At 43.3% G+C, this 25,445-nt stretch overlaps 1 protein-coding gene across 1 annotated transcript in view; it reads right to left on the reverse strand.

Annotated features, from left to right (window-relative positions):
• LOC146860422 (lamin-B3-like) overlaps nucleotides 1-25,445 on the reverse strand; it is a 395,071-nt gene that overhangs the window by 273,324 nt on the left and 96,302 nt on the right. The window contains exon 4 of the mRNA XM_085644287.1: nucleotides 11,602-11,772. Within this exon, the coding sequence (XP_085500413.1) occupies nucleotides 11,602-11,772 (171 nt within the window). The remainder of the gene's footprint in view (nucleotides 1-11,601; nucleotides 11,773-25,445) is intronic.

Below are 25,445 nucleotides of genomic sequence, written 5' to 3' on the forward strand. Positions count from 1 at the left end.
TACATGCTGGCTCCACACTTTCACTTTAGAAGCCTTTGGCTGTTGCAATAGAACACCCATTGACACAACCCCCCCCCCCCCCCCCCCGGAAAAAAAAAAAAGAACAATAATTCAATTGCTAGCAGTAAAAGAATGTTAATCGAAAGAAGACATTTAAATTCCACCCATTTAAATTAGCGGAAAGGCACACAATTTTCATTTCAACATTTCGGTTTTAAACACTACACCGCAGTGGATTTATTCGAGCTCATTGTGCTTCCTTTAACCTCTTATACAGGCCCAGTTAAAGCGGCATGGGCGTTTCACTGACGAACCTTGCTTGTGTCCAATTACCTTAAAACATGTTTTGGTACGGATTATTGTAAAATGACATTCAACGTTAATTCGAAGGGCATTGCTTTAATTTACTGGAAGCATAATTTCTAACAAAAAAGACAAGCCTTTTTAAATGTGCAATTATGTAATGTTTACCGGTGATCAGAAAAAACCCGTTAAAAATCACTTAATTCTGTAAAGTGCTCCTGTTCACCCCATTACAATGGTCAGAAGCATCATTTGCCTCTTTAATGAGTACCAAAACTACTGTGTGGTGTAGCAGATTCGGTTATCTGTGGGTGATCAAGGACCACAGGAACTCGGCATCTCCTCTGCTCTGAGCTGCTTAAAGACCCTTGCCGTTCAGCAACGCACAGAGTACATTGGATCCAGCAGGAATTGTATTAATGAAACATTCTAACATCCATGCTTGGCATTGATGTTAAAAAGAAAAAATGCCGTTAACCTAGCAAACAATCAATGGCCAATATTACAGAACACTTTTGTGTAATGAACCAGTATCATTTCACTCCTTGGACAGCTGCAGAGTTTGCACAAAAATAGAGTGAGCAGCCTTAGATGTTCCCCGGAGAGATACCCGATTAACCTTTTGGCACCCTCCCCTTGCTCTTCGGAGCCAGGTATTCTGCTCATTGTAATAGGGGCTGCTCTGTGCTCTGCTGTGGTTTGGGATCAAATTAAACATCTGGATACAGCCCTTCATAGTATGGGTGCCACATTTATCTTTTATACAATAACAATATCTTGAGTATCTATTTCAGAGATCCCGGAAACGCCAACAATGTTTTAGCATTGGAAAGATCTGAGAGTTAAATTCGGGCAAAAGAATAAAGGAATACGAGATAGCTAACAAACAAATAAAACCACGTCAATCAACTGAATCTATGAAGTTCATTCAGTATTTTAATAATTCAATTTTACTTATCCCTTTCCAGTGCAATACATGGAAAAAAATGTACATCTTGGACATCGGAGACATCTGTTAGCAAGGAGGAGAAACTACTTCCCAAATGGTACCGCCTCTTCACGTATTCGATTGATTCTTTCCTGTAAGAGTGCTACCTTTCAAAATAGGATATTAGTTTAATGCGAAATAGAGCGGGGGGGGGGGGGGGGGGGGGATTGAGACGGGTTGTAGAGAATCAATATCCCAACTCAAACTTTCAGCAACACCTACTCATTCCAAGACGCAAACCTCCTGACCTATAACATCTACACTGTGCCCGTCACCGTTAACGGTGAAAGGTGGATGGGAGTTCCCATTGCAATGGTTTCTAGGTTGCTGGTTAACCAGTCACCAAACCAGCTAGCTGAGAGGAACCACTGAATGAAACTCTGCACATAAAAGGACAGAGGTAGTCCCACTGGAGCAAGAGGCCTGGAAAAGAAAGTGAAACATGGCATGAGTGATGCAATGTCATAGCCGTGAATGACAGAGCCACAAGTTATCCTTAGTTTACTGAACCATAAGTGACGAATTTTTAGTTTTTGTAAACATAACTACAGTTTACATTGGTTTTGGTTTTTCAGAGAATTTCAGAGATTTTCTAAACCTACATTATGGAGTTATGAGTGACGTAGACATAATTACACTTCAACCACTGTTTACATTGAACGTCTGGGTTTTTTCTTTATCATATTGAACAGATTTTTTTTTTTGGGCACCTCGACACAGGTTTAAAATCCAACCATGTTTTGTACACACAATTTGGCTGTGAGTAGTAGGGAATGACTGCAGTCTCTGCAGAAAACCTAACTTTTATAGAACATGGTGCCTAGACATATTAAGCAGGGGTTAGCAACACGTTTTTATGGAAAGCTCCAGTATCCTAATGATACCAGGGATTGTGCATGCATACCCTGTTCTTGAACCTACACCAGTAGCTAATCTTTCCTATACACTTACCTCAATTGTACTCAGTGGGGTTGGACCACAGAGCCTCTCAGCCCAGACCCTGAGCACCATCAACATGCTGCCTTTAGCTGTGCACAGAATAGTGTGGGGTGCATGGCGTGACCTCTAGCCTGTCCCTGAATTCAATACTTAGTGAGTGTTTCACATACAAAGTAGACAGCCTTGAGGCAAGATGGCGTCCGCGAGCACGGACGTGTAAGCTGACCGCTCACCGCCGATGCCGGAGTCCGCAAAGTCGCAGAGTGGGGACGACGGTTTTGAAGATATCAATCAGCTTCTGACTGAGCTGGGAGCAATATGAGACTGTACTGAGGCGGAAAATCCCAAGCTGGGGGTTACCCGAGAGGAGCGCATCGGTTTCCATTTAATATACGTCCGAGAGGGGGGTCAAACATCGGATAGGCCTAGAGCACTCATTTCTTTCAATAGTTTTTTAGCTAGGGAAGAGGTCTTTCAGCTAGCCCGCCCAGATAAAAAATAAAAAAATAAGGAGAGGGAATGATGTTGAGTTTTTTTGTCAGGCCTGACTTTTGCCATTTTACGGTAGAGAGTCGCTGGCAGTTACGCCAGCTTATCCCACTGTTTCAAGTTAAAGGGGCGCAAGTATTTTTGTTGAACCCAGCTAAGCTTAAAGTTATTTTTCAGGATTTGACACAATTTTTTTCCACAGAAGTCTCTGCGAAAGAGTTTTTAAAAACGCTGTAGGATTTCTTATAGTGTTTCCTACTTGATGGGTGGAGATATCATTAACCTTTTTGAATAGGTCTATTTTTCTTGGCCATGAGAGGGAAGGATTTATTGTCTTTTTTCTTATCATGATAAGCCACATGGCCATTAAAAAGGAGATTAAATACTGTTTCACCATATGTAGTATAAATATGGCCTATAGGAGCCTACGGGATGTTTTTTTTTTCCTTTCTCCTGCATGGCCATGATTGGTTGGGGTTTTGTTTTTATTTTGTGGACAACAGCATTGGGTGACAGGAAGATGGTCATCACAAGGACCATGAGTCCTAAAGCCTCATTGAGGGGTGGGTGGGGGGGGGGGGGGGGGGTTTAGGAAGGGGGGGGTAGGTGGGGCAGCAAGGGAAGGAGGTTGGGGGGGATGAGAGTTGGGGTAAAACAAAAAAAAAAAGTATCCACAGTATTAATATGAAAAGAGTTTGATAATCAAAGATTTGGTGTATTGTTTAAAATTGCAGTTATAGCTGGTTGTGTTCTTGTCCTTTTTTTCTAATGGCTAGCAGGGGTGTCCGATTATGGGACAGATGTAGGTGGCCAACTACCGAGCGGTAACGCAGAAATTCACAGAATTTCTGCGCTACCGCCCGGTATTTGGCAGAGTGCAATGTAGGCGAGTTGAAACCTACTTGCAAAATAAGGAATCGCAAAATAGCGATTCCTTATTTTGCTCTTGCATTTAAGGAATCGTAAATACCTATTCCTTAAATGCAATGTATGTAGCACTAAAAATTGTGCACTTCATCCTTAAGGAATCGCTAATTACCACCAACTTCAAGTTGGTGGTAAGTAGCGATTTCCTTTGAAAAAGCGCTTTTTTAAATGTGCCATGTGGCACACATCCATGCCCTTAGGGCATGAATGTGCGCCACATGTGCACACATGCACATTTCAGGGGTGCAACAGGGTGTCCTTTGGACACCCTGGCACCCTTGAAATAGCTCCCGCTATTAGCGATCGGGTAGGTATTCCTTAATAACAAATCTCAATTACCAATTCGTTATGAAGGAATGTTAAGGAATCGCTAATATTTTAGCGATTCCTACCTACATTCCATTTAGTGAGTCCTTAATAGCGATTTGGTAAAAATCGCTATTAAGGACTCGCTAAATTGAAGTTACCTACATCTGGACCTATGTTCCTTAAATGTATGTGGTTCTAATAATTAGAGGCAAAGGGTTGCTGCTGAATTACGTATGATTCAACCGGATCTACTTTGCATTCAAGAGACGCATATTCCTTTGAGAGAAACGTAAAGTGTTGGAAGATTTAGGGTTTGTACTTCTGGTTGCCTCACAACAATCAATGATACAGGGCATAGCAATTCTTGCTAAATCCACCATCCAGGCCGCGGGTCATTTTTTAGCTGACAAATTCAGAAGGTTGGCAATTGTAGAGTGTTTTGGGTAGTGCTAAATTTACGTAGTGTACTATCTATGGATCTAACCTTGATGAACCATTAGCGCTGGAAGAATTAAATATGGAATAAGCATCGTGGCCGGCCCCGTTGATATTATGCGGAGATTTTAATATAAATCTGATTAAGAAAGAACTACAGGCAGGGGCGCATGTATATACGGGCCGGAAACCCAGGGTGTTCAAAGCATTAAATAATTTGCTAAAGGATAATGGACTATTTGATGCGTGGGACAGTCTTCAACCAACACTGCCTGGGTATACATTTTATTCTTTTCCTCATCAAAAATTAGTACGCCTGGATTATTTTTTTATATCTTCAGCATTACTTACGGGGGCACAGATGCATCTATTCCCTAGAGTTACTTCGGATCATGCACCATTAGTCTTAATAATTCCTGCTTTTTCGGTAGGGTATACTCCAAGTCTTTACGTTTGACAGAAAGCTATTGCTTGAGAGTCGTTTCAGAGACCATATGCGGATATGGATTAAAGATTTCTTTGAGAATAATAGAACATCTGTTCATATAGCGGTTCTGTGGGATACGTTTAAAGCTAGTTTTAGAGGGGAAGTCTTGAGCTTTGGGATATACTATAAAAAGCAAGCTAAATTAGAATTACAGGAACTTTATCATAAATTGAGATTGGCCGAGGAAAAACTTACACAAGGAATCGCGCAACGCAAGGATATAGTAGATCTAGAAACTAAGGCTGCAAGGTGCCGGGCAAATATAAATACTCTGTGGAATAAAGAAAACGCTCAGAAATGTTTAATCTATAAAAAGGAGTGTCATGAGTATGTTGAGGTGATAGGTCGCTGTTTAGCATTACGACTACGGATGAAGGAAGCATCTCAGAGAATAAAGGGTCTTAAAGATAACTCCGGAGTAAGGACGCATGACCCTAAAGGGATACTTGCAATCTTTCACCAATTCTATACAGATTTATACAATCAGCAGAAACTACAGGATTACGTAAGCAATTGAGGCATTTGTGGCGATTTGATTCAACTGGAGCCGGAAGAAGTAGAGGTGCTAGATCGGCCTATTACAATGGAGGAGTTAGAGATGGCTATCAACAATTTAGCGAGTGGCAAAGCTGCAGGACCCGACAAACTACCAGGGGAGGTCTATAGAGTTTTTTTTTGAGATATTAAGAATGAGATGCTTGAAGTCATGCAGGCTGCACAGAAGGGTCAGGCACCTAAGACTTGGGATGAGGCCACTATTGTGGTATTCAAGAAGGGGAAATCATCAGAACTTCCGGGATCTTACCAACCGATTTCTTTAGTCAATTGCGACGGAAAAATCTATGCCAAAATGTTGGCAAATCGGTTGGGAAAGGTTATTACACCGCTAGTTTCCCTTCATCAACACAGCTTTATCCCTGCTCGAGGGACGGTGGCACACGTTAATAAAGGGATGACCTTATTAGATATTGCTCAGGAGGAAGGGAGAGATTTGGGGTTAATATTGCTAGACGCTGAGAAAGCTTTCGACCGCGTAGCCTGGGAGTACTTATGGGACATTCTGTATCGGGCGGGATTTGGTCAAGGTTTTATCCAGGCTCTACAAGTATTCTATAAGTCACTAGTTGCGAGGATATGTTCAATGGGGATGGTATCGGAACCAGTCAATATTCCTAGAGGGATACGACAGGGGTGTCCTTGCTCCCCTTTGCTTTTTGCCTTGTACATTACCCCTTTTGTTAAAATGTTGGAAAAAGTGGTTTGATTAAACCATTTGATGTGCGGGAGAATCACTATTCAGTTTTCGCATATTCGGATGATATAGCTATTACAACGGTAGATCCGGCCATGGCTAAATTGGAGGTGGAACGTTTAGAACAAGAGTTTGGACAGATATCTGGCTATAAGCTGAACTTAACAAAAACACAAATATTATGTAAAATAACATTATGTCCGGGGATCTAAGGGTAGTTAGGGAGGTCACCTATTCAGGGATTAAATTTCGAGTATCTATGAAAGATTTGGTTGAAGCCAACTGGGTTGCTATAATGACCAGTGTTAAAGAATTCTTAGAAAGGTGGGGGCGCTTACATCTCCCACTTGTTGGCAGAGGCAAAATTTTAAAAATGAACATACACCCTAAAGTTCTGTATTTTATTTTTAGATCAGTCCCCTTGGAAGTTACCCGGGCCCAGTGACAATATTTACAGGCACTGTGCAAAATGTCTGTGGGCTCCTGGGAAACCTAGGCGAGCTGGACGTTATAGGACCCTTTCTAGAAAAAGGGGTGGCTGGTCGATCCCCGATTTTACTTTATTATTATGCATGTTTTTTGTCCACTATGCGAATATTACTGACTGGAGAAGAAGTATGGAAGGTGGCAGAGGCTCCGTCAATTTATCAAATGCTTCTAGGAACGGAAGTTAAAAATTGTCAGTTTAAAGAAGTGGATAGTAGTTACTATAAGAGGACACGCTTTAAAGTTATAGATGCTGTTTTTAAAGTCTGGAAAGTGATTCGGAAAAAAAATTCTTTGGAGGGGATAACATATTATACACCCACAAATGCATTAAAAATACTTCCACCGATCTTTGGTGACCAAGTAGCCAGAAGCTGGAGAAGTAAGGATATATCTCAAATTGGTGAATTTTATGAGGCTGGAGGGCTCTTTCCCACTTTTCTGGATTTTGCAAAGGAATATAGTTTACCTAGGACGCAGTTTTTTAAATTTCTCCAAGTAAGGGACTTTTTGGGTAGGAAAACCTAGCTTTAGTACCGCATCAACTTATTGAAGCTGTTAATTGGGGTCTTGTATAAAATTTTATAAATTTCTAGGGTGATGACTTGGAGAAGCATAACCTCAAATGGGCTAATATTCTGGGAGAACATGAAATCTCCTTAGAGAAAGCTATTGCTGTGTCTGGGGAATCCCTGCTGTCTGTAAATCTTAAAGCCCAATTTTTCAAAACTGCCTTTAATTTATTATATTATACGCCGACAAAATTGTTGAAATTGAGGGGGGAGACAAGATGGTAAATGTTTTCGGTGTGGGAGTGATAATGCGAATAGTTTGCATATTTTTTATTCTTGTAGTAAATTGGCTCTTTATATCAGCCATATTGAAAACTTTCTAACCAGTCTTACTAATGTATCTATTTAAATTACTCCAGCGATTAGGTTATTAGGAATTGGGCAGGATTTGGAGGCTGCGAAACCTATGTTTAAATAACGTTATTTATTGTTTATGGCTGTTGCTAGTCTATGTATTGCTGCTTCCTGGTTGCAGCTTGAATCTCCTGTTTTTGAAATGTGGCGAGCTAGAACGTATAGTATTTTTAATTTAGAAATTAGTTTATATTCAGCAAAAGGTTTAAGGAAACAAAAGACTGATATTTTTATTTGGGGGTTGTTTTATGAGCATATGAATGCTTGAAGTGTGATGTAATTTGGTGATACTGTGGATCAATAAAATAAATTAAAAAAAAGTAGACAGCCTTTGCTGGTCTGCAGAGGGGATGAGATCAATGGTGTCAAAGTAGTACACAGCTTGGGAAAGGTGCAGGGCCTAGACTCTAGCTAGGTCCGGTGCACCCATTCCCTTGCTGTTCAACCCCCACTGCACAAAGTCGTTTGCTATGCGCAGAAGGCCCCACTATGGTTACGAAGCTTGGCCTGGCTTTGGTTTGCTGAATGAGTAGTAGTGTGTCTAGTCTGGGAAGCTTGACCTGGTAGGAGTCTAACGGGTGGAGGTAGCTTGGCAGTAAACATTTTTAACCATGTGTAGCTGTGCACAGTCAGTCAGAGGAGCTTATGCTGACGGGTCCTACTTGGGAGATGTTAGCTTAGCAATATGTGCCTTTGCCCATGTACAGCCCTGCCCATCAGTCTGAGACACTTGCCCTAATCTATCGATTTTCATGTCCCTTCTGTCCGTGAAGCTTGGTATTGCTGTATAGGGGTGGATAAGGAGCTTGGTGGTGTTGCAGTCAAGTACTTCACTCGTACCAGTTTTTCATTCCATGAAGCTTGCCCATATATCTTTGCCTCTGGTTAGGACAACGTTTGGCAATTTCGCCTTTCTGCAGTTTTGCAGTTGGGCCCTTCAGTCTGTGAAGCCTACCATGGTGTTCCAAAGCTAGGCATGGAGGCATTTTGGCATTTCTGCCTTAGCATCTCCACTGCTGGGCCCTTCAGTCCTTGAGACGGGCCCCAACTTGTTAGGTGGTTAGGGGCAGCCAATCGGATCATTTTAGATCTGCAGATCTTAAATGGCCACCAGGAGAAAAAGCTTTCCTTGAAGGACCCAAAATCAATTAACCTCTTTTGGAACGTTTGTGCAGATTCAAATGGAGGCAATGTTCTTTAGAAAACAGAAAACTGCAGATCATGTTGTACTTCGTTCAGAGGCAAATATTTATTGCATGAGGTAAATGAATTTATAGTTTAACAAGCAAGTTGGTCTACACACGTTTCACAACAGTGGGATGCAGCACTAATTGTGGCACCTACTAAAGCAGTCCTTTTAAACAGGTCTCAGGTTTGCCACTGCAGCCTGTCAGTGCAGTTTTAAATTGCAACTTGCGGCCTGGAAAAATAAATCTCATGCCAGTCCTAAACCTTCCTTTTTAATACATGCAAGTCACCCCTAGGCTAGGCCCTACATAGCCCAGATGGTAGTGTGCAGTGTATTTAAAAAGTTGACTTGTGCTTTTAAGTTTTACATTTCCTGGTAGTGAAAGACACCTAAATTCACTACTGTAAGGCCAACATGTCTTATAATATAACATTGGGCCAACTTATTGCATTCAATTAGTGATGACTTTCAATTTGGAGTACGTGGGAATGTAAAGTTTGGTGTCTACTATTAAAGACTGTTTTAAATTATAATTCTTAAAATCTAACTTTAAAGTCCCAATTATGAAAATGCCACTTTTGAAAGTAAAATTATGCAAAAGAGCAGATGGACAGAAGGCAGAATTTTTTTATTTTTTATTTATTTTTTAAAATTCAACCCCTGGTTACAGATCTGGGGTAAAACCATTGTTTTTTTGCGCGCCATGCCATTCCATTTCGGACCCAGTCATATGCAAATCAGTCTTGATCTTGCTTCCCGTGGGAACAGTCCAGCCCAAATTGCTAGCCCAGGTCCTCCATGGACCAGAAACAAGCATCCTGATACTGGTTTCAGGGTATTACCCCTCATCAGCCAGGCTAGCTTGGAATCAGGGGCATAGCAAGCATGGGACCCATGTTTGGGCATACCCTTCCCACTTGGGGCTACAAACTCAAAAGTACAGATGTTGGACGGAATGCTTAACAAATCAAACAGACACCCCCAGTCACTGATCTGGGTTACATTCATTGTTTTTTTACTTGCCTCTTTTAGAAAGTTGGCATTTTTTTGTCCAAACCATTTAGTGCCTCCAGCCTGTATACTAGGTGTGAATGGCAGTTGGTCTTTGTCTATCGGTTTGGGAGCAATACACAAAGGGGAACTAGGTGTTACCAGGATGGACCATCTCCAATTTGATGAGGGGAGAAGCTGTCACCTACCACACTTGCACATCACAAAGGCTCTGCCCTAGCACACTCACAATAGTGTTTCACATAGAAATTGTACTCACTTACAGGGCAGGGAATTCAAAACACTTCTGGGGCTAAAACCTTCAGAACCTTCTTCTACTTCAAAGCTGGCAGCAGGTAAAAATATTAGACCCGCAAACACAACTCTTACGTACACCTCTGATCCTGTGGAAGACTCAGGACTGGTTTGCTGCTCTGCTGCTCAAATGACTGCTACTCTGCTGCCCGGCTTTCTGAGGGGGAAAAAGGACTGGACCAGAATCTTTAATCCAGGACCGCCAGAGTGACTTCAAGGGTTAGTTGGCTGGCCACCTGCTCAGAGCTAAAGGGACAGAAAAGGTTCCAACCACCTTGAACCCCACACCTGGACTCAGTCTGCTGTGAGACTTGCTCCCTAAGTGGTACCACCCCAGTCCTGGACCCATGGAAATGGCCCAGAAAGTGCTCTATCAGCCCAGCTGAGGTCTCTTGTGCAGAACGGAGGCACCTCCTCGCAGCCCCACATCGGAACTGCTGCGTCGTGATGCATTCCAGATGCAGGACTTCGTATTAAAAGCCTCAGTCGACAGCGCCATCGGAACCACTGCTGCGGCGACATTCTCCAGACAGGATCTCGAAAAGCTACGCAACCAGGATTTAAGATACTTTATCCAGAGGGCATAACTTGGTTCCTGTATCTGACCCATGCTCCATCGTGGTCAGACAGAACCTATGACTCTGTACCTGTCCAGTGCGATCAGAAAACCTCAGTTGGAGCTTTGTGCTTTTAAGCCCCATCTTCACTTAAATCTTTAAAATTGCATATCTCCGGTTCACCTAATTGGATTTATGCAATTTTAGTGTCAAATAATTCTTTGATTTTAATCAATCTTTCTAAATTGGTGTGAGATTTTCCTTGTGTAGTGTTTTCACGTTGTTACATGTTTCAAATGCTGCACAAATCCTTTACACGTTGCCTCAGAGTTAAGCTTGACTGCTCTTGTGCCAAGCTACCCCAAGGTTAGGCATCGGTTTAATTTGGGGTTGCTTGGGACATCACCCTGACAGGAATTGTGGTTGCTGCTGGATTAGGTGTTCGCCGAATTTCCGACATAGTATCATTGCCAAATGGGGGCATAAAGTTATTTACGAAAGATCTAGTCGACCAATAGAGATAACTTTATGCCTAACATTTTTGGGAATTTAGTTGAATGGTCTTTGAAAGATCGTACCATAATGTGCATTATGCAAAACCCACAGGTAACTGCTAGATTACAGTACATAATAAAAACAAGTCATAGGCTCTACATATTTGTGTAGCACAATATGGGCCCACCACCTTGGTACTGATGAAGCTAACGAGAAAAACTAGCTCATGAGATGTTTGAACCCGTTAAAACTTAATATTTATTCCTTAGTCTATGTGCTTCCTGTTGTTTCTATTCTGTCTTCTCATCGAACGCTTAATCTACAAACCTGTCCACCAACTCCTTTCTTTACTTTTTTGGCTGTTGAGTTTAACACTCTTCCCATCAGCATTACATTCATATTGCATTCACAAGGACCCAAACAAAAATAGGTTGAATTTCACAAGGACTGTATGACACATTTGATCATTCTAGAGTTTTAAAAGGATTGTAAACATATCAGTACTTTAACTCACCTTGGCACTGAATGTTCGTTCTAGCTCTTCCTTGTAATCTTGGATTTGCTCCTCATGATCTCTTCTGAGCTGTTGTAGAGCTTCTGCAAGTTTATTTTCAAATTCAACACGGCGGCCTGAATCTATTTCAACTATTTTGGTCTCATGGCGTTGTTTGGTTTCACCGAGTTCCTTTAACAAACAAAATGGGAACCACCATTAGGGCCGTTTTTAATCTTAACATACTTTATGCCAAATATGCAGCAACTGCCATAGCTTAAGACGCAACTCTAGAATCAGAAGTTTAATAAAAGGAGGATGCAATACATTTAAACTGGATATTGCAGAGATTAAAAAGCAAAGTTGCTATTGAAAGGATCGGCCGCTCCCCAATGCTGCTAGTCGCTCTTTGCTTGCACTGGGACTGCCAGTCCTCTAATGCCTTGTATAATACTCTCTGCTGAACTGTATTTTGGTGTTATTTTGAGTTCTTACACCCATCTTAGTCGGTTGACTGTTTTGTTGAACTCTGTTCGCCACTCCTGCAGTTTTCTTTCCAGCTCTGTGCCTTCTGCTGACCACTAGCCCCTCCCAGGACGACTTATGGAGACTGCAGTGTGATGCCGGAGAGCCAAAAGCATGCCTGTGTGCACCTGGGCCGAGCACAGTACCAGAACCCCTGTCCCTACCACCACCTGAAGATACACTACCGCTGAACTCATTACCATCGAGCCAGGGCTCCAAACACTGCTGCCACAAATCCACCCTCCACCCAAATGCATGGCTGGGCCTTTTCACCTGGTAGCACTCTTCTTCTGCAGCACCAAAGCTGCAGTAAGCACGGAGACCACCACCCCAACCTCAATCACCTCAGACCATCTACACAGCCTCCTTTCTAAACGCACAGTCTCTCTCCAAACACACCAATGAAATCTAGGACACTATCACCTCTCTCAACCCAGTCATTACTCTATTTTCCTCACTGAGACCTGGCTGAACACCGCTTTTGCGCCAGACATCACCACAGCCAAGCCTGAAAGACTACAAGATCACACACAACGACTGCATCATCAAGAACGGAGGTGGAATCTTCATCATACACAAGTCCACTGCACTACCACCGCCGATGACGTCACACCGATCATGGAACACCTCAACTTCCAAATCTGGCCTGACAACAAAACAACCATCAGAGGCACCCTCACCCACAAACCCCCAGGAAAATGCCCAAGCTTCTGCAACGCCATAAACAACGTAATCTCTTACCTAGACGACCCCAATGATACCAATACCACCAACCTCCTCAACAACATTAGCAACATCAGTCCCACCCAAATGGTCAACCCGATCCACATCTTAGGACACACACTCAACCCAATCTTCATGACCTGCGACAGAATCAAGTTCAGCCATGTCACCGAGCTCATCTAAATGGACCACGAAATTGTCTATTTCACCAACTCGGGATTCCCTGACACCACCCCCAAACCACCCAGCACATCACACTGCAGCTGGAACAAGATCTCACAGAGCCAATGGACCGAAGCCCTCAAACAGGCAGTCAAGAAATTCTGTGCCTGGATGACAGATTTTTCAGGGGGCGACTATGTTGGCACACTCACCAAGTCCAAAACAAATCCTCCAAGCAAGCCTGTAGGTAAATGACCAATATAAGCACCTCAAAGCATACTTGCAAATGGCTCAAAAGAAAATGGTGCACCAGCATGGAGTCCGCTGATTGAATTACTTTAAAAACTGCCCTCAATTATTACCACCAACTCCTGAAAAAGACAAAGAAGTGCCCTGGCTGATCGCATCAAAACAAACTATAACCACAGCAAGGCACTCTTCAACATTGTCAGAGTTCTTCAGCCAATCAGCCACCAGAAAAGTCTTCACCCTCTCACAGGAAATCTGTGACTATATGGCAGACTTCCACAACAATATCTCCACCATCTACAGAAACTTCGAACTCCAACCCAGTGGCTTCCTCAGCCATCTTAAACCCACAAATGAAGAACCTGACCTCCTACTCACTACCTGGGGCAAGTTCACTATGCAAGACACCACAGTCATCATGATATCGGTCCACTCAGCAGCACCCACAGACCCACGCCCTCACCACATTTTCAACATCAGAAGCAAAGTGATCAGCAGTGAACTCACCACCATCCTCAACACATCAATCACCACAACCATTGTTGGAAGCCACTGATGACAGACCCCCTCCTCAACCAAGGAAAAATGGTATCCCCGATCCTCCTTGACCTCTCAGCAGGGTTCGACACAGTATCACACCACACCCTAATCAAAAGGCTGCACAACATTGGAATCTGAGGAACTTAACATCTGAGGCATCCCTCAAGGTTTGTCCCTCAGCCCACCCTGTTGAACACCTACATGACTCCCTTGGCCAACATTTTAAGATGGAATGGACAAAACATTATATCCTACGCCAACGATACCCAGATCATTCTCTCATCAGAAGACCCAGCCGCCATGCATGATGAACATCGCAGACTGGATGCGAAACAACTGCCTACAAAACCCAGACAAGAATGAGTGCTGATCTTCGGAAACACCTCCCCATGGTACAATGCCTATTGGCCCCCCTAAATTAGGACCCTCACCAATGCAGACGGACCATCCTCGACAGTAAGCTTACCATGAAGAAGCAGATCAACACAGACTCATCCACCAGCTTCCTCACCCTCTGCATGCTCTGTAAGATTTCCAAGTGGCTCCCCATCGACACTAGGTGCATAATCACTCAAGCCATGGTCAGCAGCAGATTGGACCATGGCAATGCAATCTACAAAGCGATCACTGCGCACCTCAAGAGACTGCACATGATTCAAAGCCCTCCACAACCATGGACCAGTGTACATCAACCATCGACTAAATTCCCACCAGGCACCTGCGTTCTGACTTGGTCTTCCTCACCCAAACCCCCTGCATCCTTCGTAATAGTGGAGGACACTCCTCCCACCTCAATGCGAAGTCCTGGAACGACCTCCCACTTCACCTACAGACCTCATCCTCCTTGCTGGTATTCAGAAAAGGACTCCTGACCTGGTTATTTGAATGAGCCCCAGCAGCATTATTCAGTGCCTCGAAACCCTCACGGGTGAATAGCCCTATCTTATAAGTAGAGATTGGATTGGAGCATAAATAACAAAATGGACCCTTTACTTTTGGTAAAGAAGTTATTTTGACACTGATACAACAGTATGGAATGGTATCATTATTATTCACTTATAAACACAATTAGAAAGACATGGAAAACATCCAAGAAATCAGCATGCAAATATTAGCACAGAATGAAAAACTGCTAAAACAAGTTGCTTATAAAACAGTTAACTGAACTTCAGGTTTGTCACTGATGGGGTGCTGCACTGCCATTTGAGCTGTGCAAGTATTAGATCCTCATTATAGATAGTTCCACAAGTTATAGTTGCTCTTCAATTAATGTCCTGGTGAGTGAGCGTCTAGGATTATCTTAGCCTGCTTTCTGATCTGTAGTTAAGACCTGCTCTGGTTCTATGAAGCCTAATAAGACCTTAGACTTGAGAGGCTAGTGTGGGTCTAGATAGAAGTTAAAGAACAGACTTTGCACTACTCTGCCCACCCACAGGAAGCTCAGTACACACCAGGGGAGGGAACAAAAGGAATTTACCTATCTGGCACTGGGCTGCCGGAAGGGGAGGCAGACTAGACTGGACACCAGGAATTTCTTCTATCATTTATGGGTGGATGGCATGGTGGGAGCCCCGCCTAGGCATCGAACTACACCCTTCCACACCAGGTGCCTACCAGGGGACAGACAGAGGGGTTTATTCCAAATCAGAGCATCCAGGGTGGGTAAAGAGCAACACAGGTCCACACCAAATCAGCACCCAGAGGTTTAACCCCATAAAAGTGTTGGAAGCGCGGGAGCAGTCGGACGCACAAGTGCTCATGTACGTCAGACTGCTCCCGCGCGTCCGACGCACCCCTCCCCCCCCCCCCCCCCCCAACATACTCGGGAGCTGGGGGAGAGCTTCCCCAGCTCCTGAGGCCCTCCTGGTTTCCCTGAAATGACGATCAGCATGCACGTCGCGCTGACTTAATTTCAGTAAAACCGAAACTGAAATGAGCCAAGAGGCTCATTTCAGTTTCGCTTTCTACGTGCTCAGGAGGCTATCTCAGCCCCCTGAGCACGTAGTAAGTGAGGCGAGGTATCGTTGGAAAGGGGAGAATCTCCCCTTTCTAATGGTACCACTCCCCAGTGGATCACTGCTTGGGGATCACCCCAGGGATTTTTTTGGGGGCAATTGAAATAGGGTAAGGGCCGCCAAAATTAGAGCCTTTCTGCTCACCCTAGATATTGCGGCATAGGTTTGCAAATTTAGCGGCACAAAAATAGAAATTTAGCGGCACAAAAATGGAAATTTAGCGGCATTTTTGCGGCACTTTATTTTACTCGTAGTCATTCCTTTTCAGCCTTAAATCACCCAGGGGTGTTCTAGCACCCATGTATGCACCCCTGCCGGGACATTGCTGCCTCCTGGACCCGTCCATTTTAAAAATCAGTAATTTCTATCACCCTTTTTAACATTGAAAATATATTGATAATACAAATATGACCCATACAGGAAGTTCTGCTTTGTTGCTAGAGCTCTTTACTAGAAAGTAATGCAGTGAATTAAGCGTGGCAATTTAAGTGACACTTTGTGAGTGAACAAAGGCAAGGAAATCCATTAAAAAAAATCTATCCTCTTATCTGAAACCCTATGGTCTAAAAGGACCTTAAAATATCCCCAGCAGTTCTGAAGCGCTGCTGCAGGGTACATAGCTGCCAAGGTTTCAGATTGCTTACGTGTGACATTTTCATAAATTCAGTGTAAATATGAGTGACTTTCAACGGTATGAGTGACAGTTTCTCCTGAACAAAATCTAACAATGAAGTCTAGGGAAACAAATAAATATCAGAAATACCCCCATTTGAGCAGTTAGAAACTCTAAGAATATCTTGAAACTGCAGCAAAGTACCAGAAATGGAAGGACACTAGCCTAGTGCCTTTGTAACCTGATTCACGTACTTTGCAGCAGGCATAATAATCCTCTGCCCTATTTTATCATGACAAAATGCTGATCTTGCAACTGCGGGAGCATTATTCAGCAGTTGACTTGACATTTTTATTGTTGCATGAAAACTCCTGGACACAAAAGGAATTCAGCGCCGTGCTGCATAAGTTCCACAAGCAAACAAAAGGATCTCTGTGAGAAAAACAATAACTCACAGTTAACCTCAAAATATGGTTTTGCAGATATGCGTGCTACATGTGATCACAATTACTACAGACCATAAAAGACCCACAGAGGCCAGCTCCAGAGTTTTCCTTTCTTGATGGTGCACCTACATTTTTAAGTTCCTCCTCAGGCTCCACAATCCATCCTCACCCTGTCCCCTTATTTCATTACCTTCCGATCCTCAATTTTTTTACCCCAAAGATTTGCACTCGTGCCTGAGTAACTATCCTTGTGAGGGAACTGCTCAAAAAAAACTTGAGTCTCCACTACCCACTAAGAGTTTCTCCTGTGCACTCAATGGTTAATTTACAAATGGATCATTTAGTGTTTCTCTGTATGGTTCTAACCACCTCTTCCCCCCCCTAACTGAAGACTGTCCAGGCTGGGTATATGGTGCCTCAAAGCATTTTCACTTATACTATTTGCTTTTTGCTTTGAGCTGTTTACCAGGAGGGTGGTGTCTGTATGCCTTTTATCATTTAATAATTTATTAAAATATTTGTATTATATAGCACTGAGCTTGTAGTCTGTTGACCAGTCTAGAGAAGTTAGTTACAACGAAGCATGGCTGCGTTGTTAGCAGATTTGACGTGTGGTTGACAGTATCAAAATAAAAATTGCATTTGTTTAAAAAGATTCAGGAAAGGAGCACACTTTACATGTAATGGGTCTGTACGGTTGGTAACCTCTACAGCACCCAAAAAACGAATTTGCTCCCAATGTGGGATGCTGTTATTGGCTGACTGTGTGAAGGTTGTTTGTCTGCTTTGTAAATTGACTGAAAAGGACATGAGTTAGAAACATTGGGCATGTTTATGTGCCTGTTTTTGTGTGGTCTTTGGGGGAACAACTGTTGCTAGTTTTATTATCCTCGTGTTTGCGCATTAGGAGCTATTAATTTACTTTGACCTCACTGTACAGTCTTGCCATCAGCTCAGCTAATAATTGGGCAATTAACGTCGCTTAACACCTTCAATGCAGGATGTTAACCACGGTTAACATTCTGAGCAGCGAGCATTATAACAAATAGTAGTTGAAGGCTCCATTGCTCATATCAGTTTCTCTGAGTTTTCTGAAGAACAGGTGATGTGACGGAAGATGACGGATCGCTGACCACTCTCTGACCCACAGACATGGACAGAAGCCCAAATAAACAAAACACTTCTTTCAGGTCAATCAGCCGTCTCCTAATCCTGCTTTCTGACAAGGCAAGCGTTTGCTGAGCCACCACAATAAAAGCAGTGTTACACGAAGAATAAAATCAACAAAAGGCAGTAAGTACGGCATGGAGCGTGCTCACCAGGCACTCGTCAATCAGCCCACCTGCACTTGTACATTTCTTAAGCAACCTTCCCCTAGACATTAATGCCAAGAAATGCCCAGGCGGCAGGAAACAGATAACATCCTTCCGCAGCCTGAGCCGACCTACACTCTCGCTGAGCCTCTGGCGTCATCATGAGAGTAAAGGTCCTGTTCACGTGGGACTGATCGGAGCGAGGCGCCAGTAGCTGCATTTGCACATCAAAGCCACGGCCAGGAGGAAGCAGGTATTTGATGGCTGGACGGCGGCACGTAGTGACGTGTGCACGGACAATAAAAGGGCATACTTTGTTTTCATGACACTTTTTTATAATTATCGCGGCAATAATTGTAAATATCGCGGCCATCGCGATAGTCAACCGATTTCGGGATTTTTTCGTGAAACGCGAAATCGCGAAAAGCTAGAGGGTCTGCCTAGGGGACAGATGGAGACAGTAGACTCCAATCTGCCCCACCCTCTCCCCCCCCGGGAGCAGAAAACCCACTAGAAACCAGGGATTGTTTTTGGCAAGTACAATTAGGGGTGGGGGCTACCCACAACGGACATGAAAATACCCCCACCTCCCCAGAGAAATTCTAGTCTTTCTGCCCCCCCCCCTGGTGAGATGTGAGGAAAATGTGTTAGACAAATTGAGGTTTGCAAGGGATTCTGGGTAACAGAACCTGGTGAGAGCCAGGCAAGTCACCCCATCCTCGATTCCCTTGGTTGTCTAGTTTTCAAAAATGTATAGGCTTGCTAGGTTTCCTATGGTGCCGGCAGAGCTAGGGTTCAAAATCTACAGCTAAGCACTTTGCAAAAAAAGGGTCAGTTTTCACTGTGAAAATGTGGTGTGTCCACGTTGCGTTTTGGGCCGTTTCCTGTCACGGGCACTAGGCCTACCCACACAAGTGAGGTACCATTTGTATCGGGAGACTTGGGGTAACACAGATTTGTAGAGAAACTGTTATTACCCATTGACTTTCGATGCATTTCTGCCTTCCAAATTAAAGAAAAAGTGTAAAAAAGTCAGAATTTTTTCTACTTTTTTAAAATGTATAGCTTTCATACCCATTTCTACCATTAACTGGAAGGAGGTTGAAAGCACACAAAAAATAGCAAAAATAGGCTATGTCCCAGAAAAATGCCCAAACTGCACAAACAATTTTGGTTTTTGGACAAAAGGCTCTTGTCCCTGAAAGTTGGGAAGATGGCGATTCCAGCACCACAACCCCTTTGTTGATACAATTTGCAGGGAAAAAAAACCAGACGCTTTAATCTGTAGTACTTTTTTCCCCATTTTCACCCCAAAAAAACAAAATATTGCTGTATTTTGGCTAATTTCTGGGTCTCCTACAGGGGAATCCACAAATCCTGGGTACCTTTAGAACTCCCATGATGTTGGAAGAAAAGGACACAAATTTGGCGTGGATACCTTATGTGGTCAAAAAGTTACAGGGGCCTAAGAGCGAACTACCCCAAATAGCCAAAAAAGGCTTAGCACAGGGGAGGAAAAGGCCTAGCAGCGAAGGGGTTAAAGTTTACAAGAGCACCAGGGATTACTTTTTTCTTTTTAATTGTGTATGGGATGGGTAGATAAGACAACCCTTTTGCCCCATGGTAGGATTCAGGATTTAGCCAATTTAACCCATTACGTCATCACCCCAAAAAATATTTGTTAAGCACATTTTCATCTCGCTTTTTATGGGGCTTGATTATATTGGCTAGCAGCATAAAACAAAAACAGCAGTGATTGGTCAAATGTATATAACAGGACGGTCCCTCGTGGGGGACAGCTTCTCGGGGGGAGGAGGAGGAGTAGCTTGGGGACTGGTTTACTGTAAAGGACCTGAAGACAGTGACCTGGGGGGTGATGGCTCATATAGAAGAGATATACCAGAGTTAGCTCGAGGGCATATGGCCTAAATCTTCTATCTTCTCAAGGCATTTTGGACAATTTAGCACAGCCCAGCCTATGGCCGGAATGGTTCTGTCCGGATTGGTGGATTAGGAATTTTTGCTCACGTATATGCTTTAATTCTGACACCAAAGGGGTAGAAATGGGACCCTGCTACATACTCTAGCACTAGGTCAGCCAATTAGCCTTGGGCCTTTTGGAACCCTAGTGACCCAGAGTAATTCATGTGGGTGCAGCTTGCATGCATCTGAGCAAGCTGTAAAACCCCAAATGCCCGATATATGTCAAAACCAAGGCACAGGGTCAGTTGTCACCCGAGAAATCCCACCAACCCTGGGCATTTCTAAAACCTTCAGACCAAGGGAATCCATGGGATGCTTTTTGCACGGATCATGCTGTCCGACTCAGAATGTTCTACCAAAGTCAAAGAGAGAGCAAAAAAAAACACTCAAGGCCTAAATGTTAATGCCAACTGCCAGGAGAGATTTGGTGAGATGGCACCCAGAAAACCATAACAACTATGGGCATTTCTGAACACTTGAAACCTAGGCAAGAGGGGGTGGGTGTGGCTTGCACAAAACCCAGCATGTAATCCAAGTCAGAATGTTATAGTATTGACCCACAAATGCAATTTTACTCACATTTATGTGACAAACCTCTGGCACTTACAGCCAATAACAAAAAATTTACCATCTTGCATTTCCATTTGTCTCTAAGATATGTGATATGAATGAAACAAAAAAAATCTAAACAAGTTAAGACCACATTGCCACTACACTGATTTTACATAGTCTAAGTTGGGTCTTATTCCGGTCGGGCATGATAGGTCCACCCACAAATGTGGTGTACCATTTTCGTTGGGTAGTGTGGGAATGCTGTTAGCTGTCAGTTATAAAGGTTTGCGTCACAGAAATATGAGGATATTGAAGTTTTTCCATCTGGAGTTGGCCTAACGGCTAGGGCGGTCAACATAAAATCTGGGGAACCGGATTAGAGTCTTGGTAAGGACACGCAACATCCTGCGATTCTGGGCAATTCACTTAATTTCCCCATGCCTAACAAAAATGAATGTGTCCTCATGTAATGCAACTGGTGCTTGTGTAAAGAGCTCTGATACCAGATACCTTCCGGTCAAGTTTGTGCTATACAAAACTCCGTAAAAAGAAATATTGGGATTGGAATGTCTCCGGCATGGTGTTCAACAGTGTTCTGCCCAACTGTGTGCATATGCTATCCTGAATTTTGATTTTTCCCCAAGCCTCCCACTAATCTAGAGAGCGCTCAGAGACCTAGGTCAGTCTTTAACACGAAGGAGGCCTTGGACCTCGGAAGGGCACACCAAGCATGCCTCACTTCACTGACAGTCGACTACGGTCTCTCCCATGGATTTAGCACAAACAGTGATTTGTGAATCCATAGTTTTGACCAGAACCCTTAATATGAGACTTCAGAGTGTGTCTGTCTGGCGGCCTACATTGTGCATGAGTGAACCAGCGTACTGGAGGCCAGAGGGATCCATTTTGGATGCCCTTGGTCTTGTGCACTAATGGAGGGGAGGTGGTTGTACCAGACCGAGGAAGTGTGTTTACATTTCTGAAGCAGACGGCGGAGCCCTAGACACCAAAGTCAGGACAGAGGAGACAAGGCTCCTTTGGAAGTTCAGTTTGGCCTTTTGCCAATATAAGCTGCTGATGAGTAGTCCAGCAGCACTACCATTTAGTACATCATGAGTATGAAAGGTGAGACTGCAGCCTTTGTTGTTCAGGGTGACTTTAAGGATGACCTAAAACAACTAAAGGGGAGGCTGGCCTTTGGTCTTTCCCCTGATCACTTTTCAGTGTGGCAAATGACAGCCAGGTACCGAAAGCTCACAACTCTTTGTACCTTGTAGCTCTTTGTTTGGGGGGACGGGGTCCAGGATGGAGACTACCCTGATGTGAGGAGTATCAATCTGCACATAAGCTCTGTCCGAATAGTAGCCTGGAGATGACACTTTAAAGGAGAACCACCCCCCTAACGTGTTCTGCAAGTGTACACAACGGATTCACCTCTGCTTCCGGTTTTCACTGTATAAAGGTAATAACCACTAAACCACTTGTTCCAGTTCAGAGTCTATGACCAATGAAGAGAGTGCTCTGCAGAGTACTCGGAGGACTGCTGTACAACCATGCCTGGTGCCGGAGGTTAGAAATGTCCATCAGAAGACATGAGACTGCGGCTCATCCCTTGCTACTGTGACCTAGAGACTGGTTTGGTCACTCCACAATTAGGTGACCTAAAGTTGAGTAAGAGCATACCACCAAAAAGCCAGTAGAGGTTGGCACTGACAAGATCCACCCCATGGAACCACCACAACTTCAGGTTACTTGAATCTTCAACCTGAAGTGCCTTGGATTTTGTCTCCCACTGCTGCACAGATATGCAACAACACAATTGCAAGAGGGGGCAGAGTCCAAACTGAAGCATGTATTCTCTCCCAGAAGGTGGGCAGAGACTGCTTTTGAACTGTGATCAGCATGCAGGGAGGGGGCGGATTATTCTGTACCACAGACAATACTAAAGCAACCATGGACATTCCTACTATCAGGGAGGCACAGCTTAGACCAAAGGAAGGGAGAAACCAGAGGAAGAGGAATAGAACAGTGGATAAAGGTGTGATTAGCCCAGCACCTTAATCACTAAATTCAGCTTGTACATTATTACTTGAGTAGCATTTACTTTTAGTATGTAAATCAAGTATTTTTCTTTTTAGAAGTAACTCACTGGGTTGGACAATAGGTTATTGATATGATAACTATTGGGTTCTGATCTTACTCACTGACACTACTTCCCTGCTTGCCATCAGTACCACTGAGAGTAAAGTGCTGAAGAGGTTATAACGGTCTCTGGTCCATCCCATTATGGCCAGTCAGGTCCAAAGGCAAATGACCTCTACCACTATGGTGGAGGCTCAGTAGCCCTTGCTTGACCTGTGGGACCCTGAATAGCGCCTGACACCATATTAGAAAAAGTGGTGGGATTGACACATTGCCATCCCAGCCTGTTCCATGTGTCTAGTTTTTGAAAATGTCTATGGTGGCCCCTGGCTCTCGTGCTGCAGCCATCCTCCATAGACAGTGAGAGGAGTGTGGGGGTTTCAGCACTCTGGGTAAATTCTTGTATCCAATAAAGCCACACCAAGAGTCTAGGGCTTTTGGACATTTGACAAAGATTATACACCTCTGTGACTAGAAGAGCATTATGGACTTCATCGTACATTTCTTTTGAAGACTAGCCATGAAGGTAAAAAGTTACTGAGTATAAAAACATCCATTTCTAATTTCTTACATTCGTTACTTTTTTTATTTCAACTATTAATTTAGAAAACCATGAGGAATCTGTACAAATGCCAATTTGCAGAACTCAAAAAATCAGAATGTATTATTAAACTGCAAAAATAGGAAATATTGACCTCCACTTAGAAAATTGCAAAATATGTAGTGAAAAGGTACGTTTTTGGGGCTTTTTCCTCACTCCCTCAGTTTTATAAAGCTGGCAAGTGGGTAAAGTTCCTACCCAACCCCACAAAATTAAAAACACCACATTATGAAAATGTTCTCATTTCCCTTCGGGTAATCTTATAAACCTAGAACTTGTGGAGGTAAAAGGTAGGCAAATTTTGTCTGGATATGTTCAGTGGACTGAGTTCAGTTGTGCAAACCCCAAGGGAATTGTACTGAATACTAAATCAAGTTTAAGGCCTAGTGCTGGGCCCACAAGGCCCTGCACCAGGCTGCTCCCCTCTTTTATCAAGAAACTTTTAAATGATATGTGCCTACTCAGACCAGTGGTCCAGCGCAGCAAGATACGCAAACATTCCCAGAATCAAAAAAGCACATAGGATGAAGCAGATTTTTCCCCATTCCATTTGCAAATGATGGAACCTAATGCCTAACTAGCTCATAGGTCCTTCAAATCTTCTAAAATTTAGGAACCAACTGAACTTGGCATTTTTGCACCTCCATTTAAAACTCTGTCCCCCACCTCTGTCCCATGTCCTAATGTTTGTCACTAGAGACAAGACATCATTGGTATTCACATGCGACAAAATTATTACCATAATATTATTAACATAACATCTTTTGTCACAAATCGGTTATTAAGGCTTAAGTGAGAACTGCCCCATATACCACAACCTAAAGTGATTAAAATACCATAAAACAAATGTGCTCAATAATCCCATGAACTGTTATGCCAATATTCTTTTGAATAAGCAACTGCAACATTTTATTTATTTTTGAATTGGTGCTTCTGAATGCTTGCTCAGAGAGTCGGCATCAGAATGGGTTATATGAAGAATAAACACCATGTTCCCTGGGTAACCCTCCGTTCCTTCCAAGTGGATTATAATCTGTCCCACTGGAATCATCAAGAGGATGTTTCTCAATGGCAAAGATTCTTGTGCTGAGAGATCTTCTACCTCTCCCTGTAATCCTATAACTAACCATCTCTTCCCCGTCTCCATGTTGCTGAAACTCATAAATTCTGCAAGTATAGCTTGGCCCTTTTTATGTCAAGCCTTCTGGTTTGTCTACTTGTTTCCTTTCAATCCCACTTTGAACATAAATCCCCACATCAACTCCAAGATCACCTACATGACCGGCTTTCCATCCACTATTGAAAGTGTCTTGAAGTGCCTTACTCCACTCTTAGCGATCCCTTACTTAGCCATCTATGCTAACCACTTAAAATGTTTAAACTACAAAGTTTTGCAAGTTGTTGCAGCGAGCTGGATATTTCAAGTAAGACTCAATAGTTTGAAACTCATGGAGGGTACTCACAATGGCTTCTACCAGGATGATCAACAAGTAAAACAGTAGTTCCACAATGTGCTCAGAATTGCGTTAATATCATTGGAGATAGTTACTAGGCCTAGGCATTGAACTCTGCTCGCGGAGTGCAGAAAACTCCGCTTTGCATAGTGCAGCGGAGTTTTTTCCCTGCTCGCGAACAGTAAGTTAGCAAGCGCAAGCTGCTGCTCGGGTAGAATTTCTAACAGAGCAGCAGTATGACAAGCATGAACAGCAGTTCTTACTACACTCTGCCACTTAAAGAATTTCGCAGAGGTTTTTTGTAACTTCGCGGAGTTGCGCATAGCAGAACTACGCCTAGGCTTAAAGTTACATTCCATATTTGTGTCTTCAAATCACAAATTTCTCAAAAATCTACTTCGAAACCGCTCAAAACTATTGCTATTGAAAATCATGACACGAGTTTAAGGATACGGACTGTAATATCATGCATGCTGCACTTACAATTTTAAACAAGGCCCACCCACTTACTTGCATGGAAACAATTTTTGCAGGACTTCCTTTGCAA

This window comes from Triturus cristatus, chromosome 3_1 (genome assembly GCF_964204655.1).
Source record: "Triturus cristatus chromosome 3_1, aTriCri1.1, whole genome shotgun sequence".
NCBI lineage: Eukaryota > Metazoa > Chordata > Amphibia > Caudata > Salamandridae > Triturus > Triturus cristatus.